This window comes from Ptychodera flava, chromosome 3 (genome assembly GCF_041260155.1).
Source record: "Ptychodera flava strain L36383 chromosome 3, AS_Pfla_20210202, whole genome shotgun sequence".
NCBI classification, from domain to species: Eukaryota; Metazoa; Hemichordata; class Enteropneusta; family Ptychoderidae; genus Ptychodera; species Ptychodera flava.
Genome location: NC_091930.1, coordinates 44800872 through 44817964, shown reverse-complemented (window position 1 = coordinate 44817964; position 17093 = coordinate 44800872). Strand labels below are relative to the sequence as shown.

At 37.3% G+C, this 17093-nt stretch overlaps 1 protein-coding gene across 1 annotated transcript in view; it reads right to left on the bottom strand.

Annotated features, from left to right (window-relative positions):
• Positions 1-10677, bottom strand: part of LOC139129339 (RYamide receptor-like) — a 37372-nt gene extending 26695 nt beyond the window's left edge. The window contains exon 1 of the mRNA XM_070694973.1: positions 10210-10677. Within this exon, the coding sequence (XP_070551074.1) occupies positions 10210-10677 (468 nt within the window). The remainder of the gene's footprint in view (positions 1-10209) is intronic.
• Between the last annotated feature and the right edge of the window lie 6416 nt (positions 10678-17093).

Below are 17093 nucleotides of genomic sequence, written 5' to 3'. Positions count from 1 at the left end.
TTTCTGTGAAGAAATGAAAATCAAACGTGATGTCTACTTCGAGGACACTCACTTCTGTCACGATGCGCATATCGATATTGTTGTACGTTTTATTCGCATGCCGGTCGTAAACTTTTGTCAGCTGTCATTGCGCGTAAACACACAAGGAAGTGTGCAGTTGTTTGGGTGTCTCTGCATCCATTGTGTCGAAAGAATATCATATTGCACTTTTGTAATCAAAAACTTTATCTTTTGAATGCATGGAGATTAAGCAAGACACGTTGGAATTCCTACACAGCCTGTCTTCGTGCCAGAATGGTCTGCATCTATCTCTTAGCACTTACTATCACTATCATGTGAAAGGAAGAGATAGTTTATAGCAGGGAAAGATTTCTAGTGGATTAGAAAAACAGGATCGATTGCTGGAACACTACAGTCAATAAGGAGATACATATTGTGGCAGTGGTGTACAATTATAGATAATAATGCACGCAGAAATATTTCATCCCTGTACCTTTGAAACAAGCATTCCCGACTCAAGTTAACAGCATTTTCTTTATATTTTCTGATCAGCAGATTATTCTTGTAATGAGGACCCGTAAGTCTCGTCAATGCACTATTATTCCGGTAGAACGGGAATCTTCATTTCAAAAATATCATACAAAAACATTTTAGGCAGAGAGAGACAATTTGCACGATATGGTTGAGAAAAGAAACAAATGCAAGGGATATGGGTAATAAAGACAATATAGAGAAAATGCGTATTCATGAACTTCTTATTATTTATTCAAATATATTTTAATGGAAAAAGTATAGCTTCTCATACAATTGTTCAAAAAACAAACAAACAAACAAAAAACAACTATACTCATTATAGGCACTGTTTACCGAAGGCTTTTTTCAAATTATGTTGTTCTTCGGTATCATCCCTTGTTCCAAAGATACCTAGTTGTAGAAAATGAAACAAACGATAACAAAAATCAAAACTCAGAGTTCAAACATGAACAACGTCGAACAGCGTCCAACCTCATGCTTCAGGGTCTCAGGAAAACATGATAATATGAGGGAGCAACATTTAACACTGATTACGATCAATCGCGTGGTATCATCGGCACATCCCCTGCTTTCCCCTCAGTCACTTGTGGTTATGTATATAGTGAAGACCTATGTTTTAACCTACCTACTACGTGGGACCTTCGCTGCATACCTAACCGTAAGCGTCTGTGGTTTCTCCCATACAATAAAATGGTACAGGAAAGTAGAGACGATCGTTTGGGAAGAGTCCCCATCTTTCCCCGGAATTTTAAGGGTATTGCGAGAGCATGCTTTTGTTCACCTAAAATTGAGTTGCCATACCATTTTAATCCACACAAGCTTAGAGATATATTTGACTAAAAAGAGCTGTATAGGACTTAGTAGGTTTTCAAAATCTGTGCGAAGATGGAAAGGGTCGTGCGGTACTATGAATAGAGTAGCCAAAAAGATGTCAGCTTTAGATATTACCTGATTCAAGTGACTCCATGAGGTTGGCAAATGACTCCAGGGCATGGTTATTCCTGAAATTCCCCACAGTTCATTCGCTTCAGCTTACAATATAAGCTGAAATCAGCCGATGAGTCCCGAGCGAAAAAAACGCTTCTGCTCTTGCAGTACAAAGTGCAAATAAGGAACAGAGCGTGCGCAGTACTAAGGTAGCGAACCTCCAGATTGTAAGGCAAGATGAAACTTTTCGAAACCTGAAGTGCAATACCTTCACGCATGCCCGTTCATAAAGACAGCTGTTCCGCCTGGCCTACGAGATGCAAACTTTACAAACTGCAGGTTGTCGGGTTTGTGCGACTGAATTTCCCACAACACCGCGACGCGACATTTAATCTTTGAGCGAAATGCTCACCGCAAAGCCGATAGTAGTTTCTGTAATCACCGATAACTTTTAGGGAATCTGTACCATTAGTTTAAATTCAGTGCAGGCTGAAGAGAGAACTTTGGCGAAAAAAAAGACTATTCGAATTCCATTAAATGCTTCGTATAGGTGTTAGCCAATTTGTTTTCAGACAACTCTCATTCACGCCGCTCACAGAATTGAAAATCGAGAGTGACACTTTGTGCGTAGGTAGAAATTAGAAGACAAATAATAGACTTCTTATTACCGTTAACATAGGAAAAGAACTGAAGAGGGCACATTTTATATGTAGTACACATCCAGTCATTCAATGGCATAGGAAACAGAATTTAATCGATATGCACCTTCTGTAACTGGAATGGTAACATAAAGCGTATGTTAGACGGTGAAATGTAGCATTTGAGATACTTTTTGATAAAATTCAAACGCTTACAATTAGAATATTATCTGACTCATAGTGACGCTTCAATTGACAATTTTTTTTCGGTTTTCACAAAATTACATTGTAAAATTTCACCGAGCAGAAACTAGTGACACAATTTGCAGCAAACATTGCTGACAAGAAATGGCAAATACAATTACTAATATAAATATCAAATATAACGATATGTAAACATGGATATCCATAAAGAATGAGACTCTGTGAGACATCATTGTCAAAGTGTCTGGGTATAATATCAAATGTTAAGTCAGGCCTTGTCTTTTTCTTTGTATAGGTATTCAAGCAGATCTATAGAGCTGACTGGCGAAATCCAATTCATAGCATTTAATACAGATACGTTGATGTTAAAGCATGCAACGCAGTTTCATTTCCGATGATTATAGAAATGGTTGTAGTTATACAAAAGATCCGTCATTTGACGCTAACAAGAGCTGCATAATGATAACATGATATCTTTGTACATCTTGATATGAGTTCCCTTAATAGCGGTCGTGTCAATTTAAGGATTCAGTACCTCTCAACGTCCCTTTTTAACGCAAGAACCGAGTTGATTAGCTGTCCCAACGGTATTCTAATCAATCGGTTATAAGTGCTTTACGGAATCGTGGCTGGGTCGTAGACCTTTAAAGACTGCACTAAATTGAATCGTTTTTCATGTCGAGACGTCTTCGCGGAAAACGTCACGATCAGAACAACTGTTCTTTTGTGATGCTGCTATAAACTATTTTACAGTCGATTCGTGTGCCTTTTAGCTTTCTTGAACTTGAACCTTTTTGCAGTTAATGCATATGCCTCTGAAAAATTATGATAAAGGAATACCCATATCTGACTGCACAAAAACTTCATGGCCACATCAGAAATGTTTCAATGCTTGCGTGTTGCAGATTACCAACTACTATAAGTCATATTTCGAATATTTGCTTGATTTGTACGGTAATACAATGTAATAGAATATTGGCGTTCTTTTCTTCGTTTAAGCATTTTGTTTTTTTCATAGCTTGTACACATTATGATATTTGGGTTTCAACGGTAATTTGTTTTCACCCATAGCCATTGCTAAATATAAATTAATTTGCTTGATTTGTACGAATACATTGTTCGAGAATAAATGATGAATTGTCGTTGAAATAAAAAATCTCTATTTCATTTTAGGTATTAATTAGTCAACCCTCACATCTTCGATAAGGTTTTGGAAATAATTTGGGATTTTCATTATCGACAGAACAAGGGGTGAAACACTCGGTAAATTCTCAATCGGATTCGAAGTCACAATTTAGGGCATTAAGTCACTTTGCTAAGACAGGGTGACAGCTATAACTGCTCGCCTAAATACGTAAGCTTAAAAAGAGTGGTTCAAAAACTGTGACAAAATGTTAGGAAATTTCACACCATTACCCCCACAACATACTGTCGCTGGTACAATATGAAGCACTCGCATACACATACTTGCTGCCATACAATACACACAAACTCAACTTTTGAATACGTCGCTAAACCTATCCACGCTGTACCGTGAGTTGACGAAGTACTCACACACACGTACGCTCTAACACACAACAATCACAGCCCCTATCAGACTTATGAATAAATCACTAATGTGGGCTTCAGGCAGCCTGGTGAAAGTGTATGACTTGATACAACATAAGTGTTGGTTCTCGTAAAAGATTTTCTAGTGGATTGCATTTCTATCAGGCTGTCCCTGTTGTATCATCAGTCAAAAAATGCCATTTTATTTTCCGTAGGGCGTCGTGCAGACAACGCTCTGCTGTAAATACTCAGTGATACAAATATTGCAGACCTGAGGAATTTCTATTACTTGCCTCTCTAGAGATCAGCAAAATCTATTAGGTGAAATTTATCCTAATAGATTGTGTTGTAAAGGACGTGGCGGTAGAGTCAGCGTAGTGGCTGTCTTGGTGACGTTTGATTGAGCACGTAACGTAATAGGTTAAGCTTGGGGCAAAACCAAGTCAAGTGACTTTTTAGAAGAATGATGCAACCCGGGCAGGGGGAACATTTGTCCATGACGTGTTTCACGAAAATGGATGGCGATTGTCATTCAATATTAACGACAAAACGTAACTTTGACAGACACGGTAACTTAATGTACATTTACTTCTGCTGGCATATTTAGCGATAAAAGATGTCGTTTGAATCATACGACATAGTTGATGAAGACTCTTAGGCTAAGATTGGAAACGTCAGACATGTCAAGATCAATTGTAACACGAGATCGAATTTTTACATTCTACGCTACTTTGGCAATATTGTCTATAAACATCAAGAAAAACCTAAATTACTGAGAACACGATAATAAATGTACCTCTGTTATTTTGTCGCCTGTAAGTTAACCATGGTGCATATAAATCAATGACAGGTGTAACGTCTGCCAAGCAATGACAATTGAATACAACCACCCCCCAAAACAAACAAGAAAACAAACAAAAACAAAACAAAAACAATAAAAAGAGCCAAACAGAAAAAGAGAAGAGCAAAAACAAAAAACACAAAAAAATCTTCAAAGCAAATGATGGGGCTTTCTTGCCAAAGGCAAATTCATATTAAAGAAGGCAAGTATGCTGGAGAGAAACAGCAACTGATATAAGGTCTCCTGTGTAGTGTGTACATGATTAATACCTTTTTCTTAATCATCAAACTACATATTTCACATACTTAATAATGCGTTTTCTGGACAATCGATCATACCTAGCGGTAAGTATGGTCGCAGCTAGTCGGCCTAATCATTTTTTGAGTAGATATTATAACTAGCCAGGCTGTACTTGCATTCGCTGATGCTGAAACAATTGACGTTACCTTTCCTGTACACATGTACTGCGCCGTCGTTTGGAAAATGATATTCCAACATTGTGTCGTTCTGACAAAGGGCTACAAGCAATTTTCCGAAAATCTTCACATGCAATCATTAGGTCATCTCTATGACCCACTAAATCTTTAGGTATGATTGTGTCTTCCCATCAAGGGCCCATTGTAGAAACGGACACAATGGCAACAAGGCTAGTATATTTCAGTAGGAATTGCATGAATAAAAAGTAACGTATAGACAAAAATGATCTTGGATAATTATTTTCGCGTTAACTGGCTCAGCTTTGGAGAGCTCACGTTTCAGAGCTATTTCACATTTTCAAGGATCTAAATTTAATCAGAAATTTGACTCATCAGACGCGTTTTACAATCGGCTTTTTGTTCACGTAAGGAGAACATTTCTTGAGAAAATTGATTATATGGATTACATTTTAAAGTTACTTAAAGACGTTCTTTCCTGTTTTAATTTTTGTGTGAAGGTCTTTTGAAACTATAACATGACTTAATAGTGGAGGAAACACAACCCGCTCTGGTCATGCACATGATTATGTCTCACTCCGGGATGGCAAAACCAGCCGATTCTGGTTTTGACCAGCCTGAACCAGTTGCGCCAGCAGGCTAACTACTCTCGATTAAACATAAGTCATGAGTAGAGTTTGAACTACACTAGTGATGCTAGGCTGAGAAATTATTCAAATAAACCTTGAAGTGGGTTGAAAATGTTTATGATCATTAATATACTTTTGAATTTCGAGCTAAAATAACGTCAAAAATGTATATGTTAAATAAAAACATATAGACTGACAGGAACAATGGTGTTGACTTAATATACCTTTACAAATTTTGCTTAAACTGTTTGCCCATAAGCGAGCAAAAGTTCCACAGCATGATTATGTAATGCATAGTACATGTATGTTGCGTCAACCAACATTAATGTGACTATAGCAAGCAATATTGTCTTTGACTTGGTACTAGTACGAAAAAAACATTTAACCGTATAGCAATTCTACATAATTTATCAGAGTTGCTTGGTGTAGGCAATGACGTCGCCGAAGGAGACGAAGAACTGCTTACCATCGGAACAAACAGATGTCACAGATGCAGCAGGTGCAATCGGAACTGGCGCCACAAGTGAAATTGATAGAAAGTCTTTGTGACCCGACCTGTGACGGATGGTATACAGATACATATGTCCGCGTGGGAAATTAAAGTGTTGGATGCTAAGGCACACTGATTTGAAGTAATATATATATATATATATATATATATATATATATATATATATATATATATATATATATATATATATATATATATATATATATATATATATATATATATATATATATATATTTACACATACTTGAAGTAATAATATATATATTATATATATTATATATATATAACATATATATATATATATATATATATTATATATATATATATATATATATATATATATATATATATATATATATATATATATATATATATATATATATATATCTCGAACAGGTTTCCTTCGGCTATCAACATTTTAGTTGAAAAACTGAAAGTTATACGTCACCATTCTGCCATGCTAATTTTAGTGGTTTTAGTTACAAGTTTGTTTACAATGTTGGGCGTTTCTTCGATCTCTTCTTGTGAAGGCTTATTTTTCTTTTCATTTTCATATTCAAATATTATTGGCAAAAGTGTTGAATTTTATCAAAACAGCACAATGCATCTTATTTACGCAATGACGCCGTCTTAGAAGCTTACGTCGTTGGAGTTTACATGAAAATCGAGATCAGGGTACAGTGCATGATATGTTGCGCAAACAAGTGCTTTATCGAGCAAAACTTATAAAAACCAAATGTTTACTCATCTATTGAGATGCTGGTTGTAGCTCATATATGTAATATAGCAATAGGCTTTTTTAATGATCAATAAGGATTTCTTGACAGAAATATATTGAGTATGACCAGGCTTTGCAACCAAAGATTATGGTGCGAAACGGTATCGCAGTCTAAGTGATAACACCATATCATTTTTTTCAGAGTAAGGCACGTGCTAATTGTACAGAACACTACTAATATAACAACAACTACTACTACTAATGATAAGGATGAAACAAAATTGATAATTACCTTGTAATTATATTAAAAGAGAAAGAAATCGCTAGGCAGGCATCTATCAAATGTCATATCATTCAACTCATATTCACTCAATAACCATTGTCCAGAAGTGTTCGGAGTGCACATCGGCCCCATTTCTATTGATGCGAATTCCCTAGGCAATTGTAGCCGGTCTGGCGGGAAAACCGATACACACACAAATGTTATCCGGATATTTCCCCTTGGGGATAAACTCAATCATAGACTCTCGTTTCTCGAGGGTCTATGACTCAATATAGCGGTTGAAAGCTTCTTTCAGTGGGTTCAGACGTTTAGAGCTAAGAGTTTACAACCCGTGCTAAACGACATAGCACTAGTTTCACAAATTACATAAGTTTTCGTAGTCAGCAGATCATGGTACCAATTGTATCAGTATCTTTGTATGGCATCGCCACTTCTACTCATTTGATCAAGGTGAACAAAACTCACTGGACAAAATGCTTGATATGCGTAAGTATATTGACGTATATGGAACACAATATTAATTTCATACGCAACGTATATCTTTGTATATGAAACATCCCAATACGTAGATATGCGTAGCGTATTTCTATGCAGATCATGAGTATACCGTACACTGTACTTATGCATTTTATAAATATACGTACATGTATACTTAACATATATGACACATGTACAGAATCAGTATCCGTGTATACATTGTTGTATATCGAGTATTTTGCCCAGTGACTAAACTTATATTTAAAGAATTTGCAGTCGGGATTAAGAACAATTAGTGGTACGGAAATAACGAGCTCTAATCACTATGGAAACTTGAGACAGAGATAGACTGACACTTTAATTAGGAAATCACAGATGGTCCCACCAAACTGCTTCACGTTTGGAGTGGCCTCAACTCAAAATCTACATCATAAAAAGTTAAAAATCAAGCACTGTAAAAAAATTGAATACCTACATAAGTTTACTGTCCATGCAGACACACCGACAACGTCGTCTTGGTTACGAGAAGAAGAGCTTATTCACTAGCAAATCTTCCATGCAGTAAGCGTGTACTGTCTAACAGTGCATTGTAGATGATAATGGTATAAACAGAATATTATCTGATTAATGAACTCTGAGATAGGCAGGATTCAAGTCCAAATCAAGTTGCTTACTTCATAAACGGGGTTACACATTCTTTTAAGGAGCTTACACTCAAAATGTAAGTACACTCCTTGGCGTCAGGTTTTCTATATTATTCTATTTACAAGGTGTAAAACTACTACTACTACTAATATTAATGATGATGATAACGATTAAATGTAAACGATTGACGATGATTAGCCGGCAATGCTATCATAGGAAGGAAAATTCTAGTAGGCCGTTTCTGATTTCATCCACTAATGTTTAATCCATAACCATATTTCTCAGGCGTTCAGAGTCCACGTTGGTTCTGTACCTATGATTGCGAATTCCTTAGGCAACTGTGGCGCTGCGGGAACACTGATACACAAATGTTATCAAGACATTCTGCCTCGGGATTAACTCAACAGCGACCCAAAAGCTTCTTTGAATGGGTTAGTATGTCAGGAGCTAGAAGTGTACAAGCCTTGCAAAAAGACCAATCATGTCGTCTTGGTTACTCCAAAGAAGTACCTCTCTAGACAGATTTTCTTGTAATCAAGACGGTGATGTATCATAGCCTTCAGGCTAGCCGGCAATTGTCAAGCGCACATGCGATCGCATCGAAATCACCTTGAAAAACTGTGGTCTCCTAGCCAAAAAGTCTGCAGCCATACGGATTAATTGCCAGTTTACTGACATTTTTTTCAATTTTCTTAGTATCAAGTTTGGCGAGATAGTAACCGCACCTGAGAAGTCTTCAAATAAAATTTGTACACTACAGACACATTGCAAGTATGATGGTGTTGCATAAGTATATGTAGAAGGTAGAAAATTGCTTCTTCAGTATTCCTATGTTGTCAGGAAGCAAATTGTAATGAGTCTTGACACGGTTATATTTGTTAACCCAATCATTTTCGAAGGATTCTTTTCATATATTTCTTTTGGATTGACGTGAGTGGAACAGGTCAGTAGTTATTAGTAGATTCTTTAGCTTCGATACTTTTGGAACGTGAACGATACTAATTGGTTTCAAGTAGCAAGGTGCAGTGTAACTGACAAGTGACAATTGAAAGAGTTTAGTAAAAATTGGCGCCAACTCGATACAGTAAGTCTGTACTAAAGCGAACATAGTAGAGTGTACGTACATAGTAATATGCTGATGATATAGCTGATACATGTAAGTAAGTGCAGTTTTAACAATTTTGAAAAACATGATCTACCTGAAAATATAAGCGCACATTGTTAGCATGATTTTAACAATTTTGAAAAACATGATCGACCTAAAAATAAAAATATATTGTTAACGTAACTTTTGATATTAAAAATATGACAATGTTAGCGGATGAGTGACAGCTGGTTTGTTATATAGGCTGCGTGCACATCTCTACCACAAAGTAAAGCTTTGTCAACGATATGTATAAAACGTACACAATGATTGAAAGTATTCGTGTCGAAGGAATTGCCTGAAGACACTGCTTATCTTGCTTGACAAACATTGTTTTCTGTTTTATCTTTCATCTCTAATTTCTAGGTTGGCAGCGCATCGGGCATTGCTCCTAATTACAACCATGATTACAGAACTTTATGCGAGCAACCCATATGAAGACTACAGTCGGAGGCCTGTCATGACAATCGGTACCTCCTTTCGCATGATGTGCCATTCGGTTTGATGATACAGAGAGAAGAGACCAGTTATTCGGTACAATTTATGTATTTCCATCAAAGAAAACACCATTCAAGTTGCCTCAAGTTGAAATGCATATGCATAGTAAAAATAATTATGTCAGTTGGTGTACCATGACTAGCCTCACAAATAATGATATTGATCAGAATAATCTTACCTGTTGCAGATACAGGACAAACGGACACATTGCAGCCCCAAACGGCCATTGTTGAAGCGCCAGGGCAATAGTCGTGAACGGCATACACATGATCGCCATCACAAGGTCCGATACGGCTAGATTTATCAGATAGGAATTGAAATGGGTTCTCACTCGGTTTCCAAAAGCCAGGATCGTTATCGCCAGGGTGTTTCCGCACACAGAAAGGAACACAGTTACTGAGAATACAACACCGATAACCAGACGTGTAGTCAGTCCCACGGTATGGGCTCTGTAAGGCTTTGGACAGTGTTTGTCCATGAAAGCCTCATCCATTTCTTCATAGTCATAGTAAAATGACAGATTAGAGTCATAATAGTTGCCAATATAATCAGACTGAGCTGTGTCGTTTGGACAAATGCCACACAACAGGCAATATAATTGACTTACAATTTCAGGATCTGTCGCAGCGTAGTCGTAGGTTCCCATTTTCTCCTTTCAAACCGTCTGGTAAGGCAAAGCACGTAGTGAAATAGGCAGCTTTGTGTTTGGGTAGCGGATGAAAGTATTGTCCCTGTTCTCCTATCGAAAACTGTTCAAGAATTATTAGTCGTCATGCTTTTGGCGGCCAATGAGAAAGTCACAAACAAGTGTTCTTCCAAGTTCGTTTCTGAGCATCTGAACCACCATGTCCGTACTCCGTCTACACATGCCGTCGTTGTACATGTTGTTGGTCACACGTGAGCACATTTTAATCAGTATTTAACGAAGGAATTGCTAGCTTTTAAGACGTGACAAGTGTGGAAAGGCTTCTTAGAACTCCCCAGTCGCTCATTTAATGAATAGAAACCAATCAGGGCGTGCCTCATTGCGTCACTTCGACAAGGATTGGCAACTGGTGTCACCTTGCAAATACGATTGTGCATTGTCGAGTTTAGGGTGAACCATTCTGTTTTGGGGTAAAGTCGAAGCAGGAATTATAAGCAACTGGGAAAAGCACAGACATTTGAAACCAAGTAAATCATGTGGCTGCTGGACAACGATAGAACATTATCCTCACTGGAATTACGATTTAAATAAAACAATGTAAAATATTTTGGATGCTCTGCCACTATATCTCCTTCAAAATGAATTCAAAAATAATGAAATACCAAATAACTTCATTCTTTAATGCACAGGGATTTGTCTTTCTAAAGATGACTGTTAATAAAATGATTCAAAGGCAATAGTTTTTTCCCAAGACCAGTATATGATTTTTTCTGTATTCAGAAATACTATCTCATAGTTTTGATATCTGCCCTATAAAGAGAAAGTGTTAAACGATAAATGGTTTACTTAATTGACTTATTGTAATAAATAAAGATGAATATGCTTACATTTGATAGTTGAAGGAATTACAACAAGCAACGGAAAGAGTTAAACGGTAACATAAGGGCTATTGGACAAGAAAAACATAAACTTAAAATGTCATCAAGCTGACAAATCTGTATAGCAGAGAATGTCCTTTATAGATAAAGTAGACTCCTGTAAAAGAAGGTGCAATATCAAGAACAGACTGCCTCTGAAGTATTTCCTGTGGCCATTTTTGTAAACTCTCACTAGAAGTGCAATATAAAACAATGCATCCTGCGAGTTTAAATCAAAGTTTTGACAAATTTACAGGAGTGTTGTACTTGCTCCTTTGAAAAAAAGCTCTGGAGCAGTTGATGTGTAAGATATGTGTATTTTTTTTATAAATGTTGAATATGTCTTCTTACTATCTGGTAGTTCTGTGGACTGTGGACTGGACAATGTATTACATAGGTCATTCATTTTGACGTCACTTTGCCATTACTATATAATATGTATACGCGTGTTACATTTCGCCCACTACTATCGTTACGTTTTTCCCAATGACCAATTAGTCAAAGACACGTAAACAAAACCATAAAATGGTAGTTCTGTTGAGTTAGTAGAGTGAGAGTGTCTCATCACACAAGATATCCATTATATAGAGAATGATATGAGGACCTTACATTTTAATCGTATGCAAATAACCACCGTATATACTAGGAATGCTTACGAATACCGGGGAGGAAGGATACGACATGGCAGTTTGTAACGCCCACGTAAACGAATTAAAGGGTCTTATCTTAAACCATTTCGAGCTACTACTACTCATGTATACCTTTGTTCTCTCTCTCGCTCTAAAATTCCCAAATGGAAAACGGTGAAAGACAAGTGAAATGTCTGTTCATGATTTTTTGTTTCTGTAACATGATAGTATTCGGTTCCTTCTACGTATCACATTTTGTGGCAGGAAGCACATCTTATCAACACTTTAATACTTACTGACCTAATACTGCATATGCCAATGCTGGAGGGCAATATAAAATCCTTAGAGAGCATGCGCGCATCTGTACTTGAGGATCCGTAGATCCGTCATTAGCAAAGTGGATAGCATACAAAAACTTCATATTAATTGTTCATGTTTTAATGCTATATTTACAAATAATATTTGAGTGAAACATGACAGATGTGTACAGCGACCAATACATATATAGAGAGCTAAGTTATTCCAGCAAGGCTTTCGAAATGTCGCACACAGGGGTCATGCATCAAGGGGTTGATGACACCAAAATGTTCAAATTAAGTACCAGGATCATTGATGTTCACTCTAAGTAGACATGCTATGTATCCCCAAAGACCAAAGACGTCCTTATTATCACGTTTTCTGAAGCTACTATCCTGTAAGATATCGTACGTACTTGTTTAGAACAAACTTAATTGAACATCAGAATTTCACCAGGTGGTTTTGCGACATGTCAATTACGAGTAACTAATTGCAATATCGATATGGTAGCACCCAAAGAGATATATTTCAGTTTAAGATTGAATATATTCTTATATCTTGAATGCATCTCTATTTTATGATTGAAGCAACGCTCTCTAGGCATTGTTTAAAACATTGGATTACAACGAGACGAGACGGGACGACAACAACGATACAGCTTTGAAGGCACACCTTGACACGAACGGTATGTCCTCGTGGTTACCATACGTTGAATAAAGATGACTCCGAGTACCTCTCAGCTAACACTTCGATTAGGAAAGCACAGCTGGTCCCACCAAACTGCTTCACGTTGACTCACGTCAACTCAAAATCTACACCGTGAAAAAGTTAAAAAATCCATCACTGTAAAAATATAACTACCTACATACGTTTCCTGGCCATGCAGACACACCAACCACGTCGTCTTGGTTACTGAGAAGAAGAGCTAATTCACTACCAATCTTCCATGCAGTAAGCCTGTACTGTCTCACAGTGCATTGTAGATGATAATGGTATAAACAGAATACTATATGATTAATGAACTCTCAGATAGGTAGGATTCAAGTCCAAATCAAGTTGCTTACTTCATAAGTGAATGGGTTTATACATTCCTTTCAAGAGCTTATACACTCAAAATGAAAGTTCACTCCTCGGCGTCAGGTTTTCTATATTATTCTATTTACAAGGTGTAAAACTAGTACTAATAATAATATTGATGATGGTTATGATTAAATGTAAAGGGATAGACGATGATTAGCCGGCAATGCTATCAATAGGAAGGAAAATTCTAGATAGGCCGTTTCCAATTTCACCCACTTATGTTTGATCCATAACCATATTTCACAGGAGTTCAGAGTCCACGTTGGTCCTATACATATGATTATGGATTGTTTTTGCAACTGTGGCGCGGCGGGAGCACTGATACACAAATGTTATCCAGACATTCTGCCTCAGGATTAACTTAACAGCGACCCAAAAGCTTCTTTGAATGGGTTATTATGTCGGGAGCTAGACGTGTACAAGCTTAGCAAAAAGACCTATCCCGTCGTCTTGGTTACTCCCAAGAAGAAGTACCTCTCTAAACAGATTATCTGTAAATCAAGACGATGATATATCATAGCCTAGAGGCTAGCCGGCAATTGCCAATCGCTCATGGGATCGCATCGAAATCACCTTGAAAAACTGTGGTCTCCTAGCCAAAAAGTCTGCAGCCATACGGATTAATTGCCAGTTTACTGACATATTTTTCTATTTTCTTTGTTAGTTTGGCAGGATAGTAACCGCACCTGAGAAGTCGCGATATAAAATTTGAACAGACACATTGCAAGTATGACGGTGTTGCATATTAAGTATATGTAGAAGGTATATGTATAATCATCATATACTCATGCCCATATTGCTACATCCTAGCGACGTTCAACGTAAAATATCAGCCGTGATATTTCACGGTAAACGTCGAGATATGCACGATGAACGTCATCAGTTTTAGAGTTTTCCCGAACTACATTAGCAGTTTGTTAGTAAACAACGTAAACAACAAAATGGCGGCCGCTCCCCGCCTGCGAAGCGATGTCGCCGACGTAAAAACTTGAAGGGCTTCGAGGAACACGGGTATTTCTGGTTGCAAAATACGGAAATATCACGTTGAGTCTTGAAATGTTTTCCCATGGTATTTTTTCGGTCAAGTTCTAGCAAATATTCTGCCGTTCGCACGGCGCCGGCACTGTGCACGGTCTCCACCGAACAGGTAGTGAGCGCGTGGAGTGACAGCGATGTCGCGCGCGCGACGACTGTTGACATGGCAACTCTAAAGGTAAACTAACAAAATGGCGTCCCCTCTCCGCGCGAGCTCCGTGCCGTACGACGATCGAAATCAGGATAGATTTTAAGCTGAGCAGTTTTTGATCGGTTACAGTTGTAATAGCATATTGCACCTTAAAATGTTCCTTCTGTATGACGATTTTTGTATCCCGGTGTCTTTCTTCTTGGGTTTCATTGAGATATGGACGACTGGCAGCGATGTCGCGCGTGATGTTGACATTCTCGTCGTATACTTTATGAATGAAGCCTGTTCACATAAACATTCTGATATTTATGCGCAAGGCGTAATAAAGTAAAGCCTCAAAATTAAAGGATTTTCGTTCTATTAGTAAAAATTCCCTAAAATTATGGACATGGGTATATGATAAATCGGTTATTACCCAATATCGCCTGTTCCTTGTGTCGTATCAGCATTCGTGTCATTTGTGCTGGGTCAGACACTCGACTTCGTCTCGTGTCTGACGCAGCACAAATGACACTCATGCTGATACGACACAGGAACAGGCGATATTGGGTAATAACCTCTAAGTATATTCTTCTGCCAACTTGGTTTCAAGTAGCAAGGTGCAGTGTGACTGACAAGTGACAATTGGAATAGTTCAGTAAAAATTGGCGCCAGTTGGATACAGTGACAGTGACTAAATCGAACATAGTAGAGTGCACGGACATAGTGATATGCTGGTGATGTAGCTGATACATGTAAGTGCAGTTTTTAACAATTTAAAAAAAAACATGATCGACCTGAACTAATCTAGAATATCTGTGCGCAAAATAATCGCAAAATAGTCTAAGGGAGGCGGTCTTTCAGAATAATGAGGTGGAGTTAAGATGAAGGAAGTTCAAGGGCATAGCCATGAAGAGAACAAACGCACCAAAAACCTTTCAGCGAAATTTGTACATTATCGACCTCTTTAGTAAAGAAAGCATCGAGTACTGCATTGAATTCAGAAGCACCAAGGACTCTGCAAAGTGTAATCATCAATAAACTCCCGATTAACTCAAATAAGATCTCGCACAGAACATTTAAAATGGTTCATACGTATACGACGGTCTTTTGTATTTATATTTTTACAGTTACAGTTCCTTTTTTTGAATTCGACGTCGATCTAGTTACATGGTTATACCGTTGTACAATGATAAATGGCATATATAGTAAAGCATTTTTTCAGGCGTTGATCTAATTGCATACAGAATGGCTAGAATTCAATAAAGAATTGACGCTTACTGTAAGAAATTTTTCACATAGTCTGAAATCCGATCGAGTGAGAAATTTTCCTAATCACGCGCCAACGATTTCGTTCCGTAGAGCGAGCGTACACACGTTAAGTAGTTCAAAACCTTGTGAAATGTGTCTCTTAAACCATCATACAGACAGATTTACAGAAATATTGTCCTTTTGAGACAACGTTATATTTTTATTTATTTTTTTCAAGTTGTAACGCAATGTGACGTATTTTCAATTAATCAAAGTGGGTCGATCGTTCTACCATCATATTATGAACACAATAGAAGGCTCATCCAGCATGATAAAAGAACAATCGACGCAGTTGAATTAATTGAAAATACATCATAATTGTATGAGTATCGAAATGAGTGTTTCTTTGTCATGGAACTACACTGTAAAGTTAAGTGTTAAAGGATAGAACACCAATTAAACGCCTTTTTGTAACACTTTTTGAACGCCTCTAGACGTTCAGAAATTTAACACTACGTGTTCAACCAACGTTCAATTTTTGAACATGCGTGTGCAGATTTTGAACGCTACGTGTTCATCAGACATTATATTAAACACCATAGTGTTCCATATCTGAACACACGTTGCACAGGAAATGTGTTCAAAAAATTGAACGCTTTTACGCGTTCAAAGGGCTGTAACACTTTTTGAACGCATGGACGCCGTTCAACGATAAGTGTGTTAAAGGCTAGAACACATGATGCGCGCTTGTTGAACACCTTTAATTTTGGGCGTTCACAGGGTGTTCAAGCCTTGAAATAACATTACAGACCATTGATATCCAGTAGAATTATTTTATTCTAAAAATACACGAAACATTTCTAGAGTAAAATACAATAATTTACTGTAAAATGGGCAAATAAACATTGCAACTTTGTATGTAAAGTTTGTCACAGGAAAAAACCAACAGTGTTAACACCTTCCTATCAAAAACATAAGCAATAAAAATCACCATATTGTGGATGACGTTTTATGTTCATACTTGTTTAAAATGTACAAAAAGAATCTGAAAAAGCTCAAAATTTGGCATATTTATTG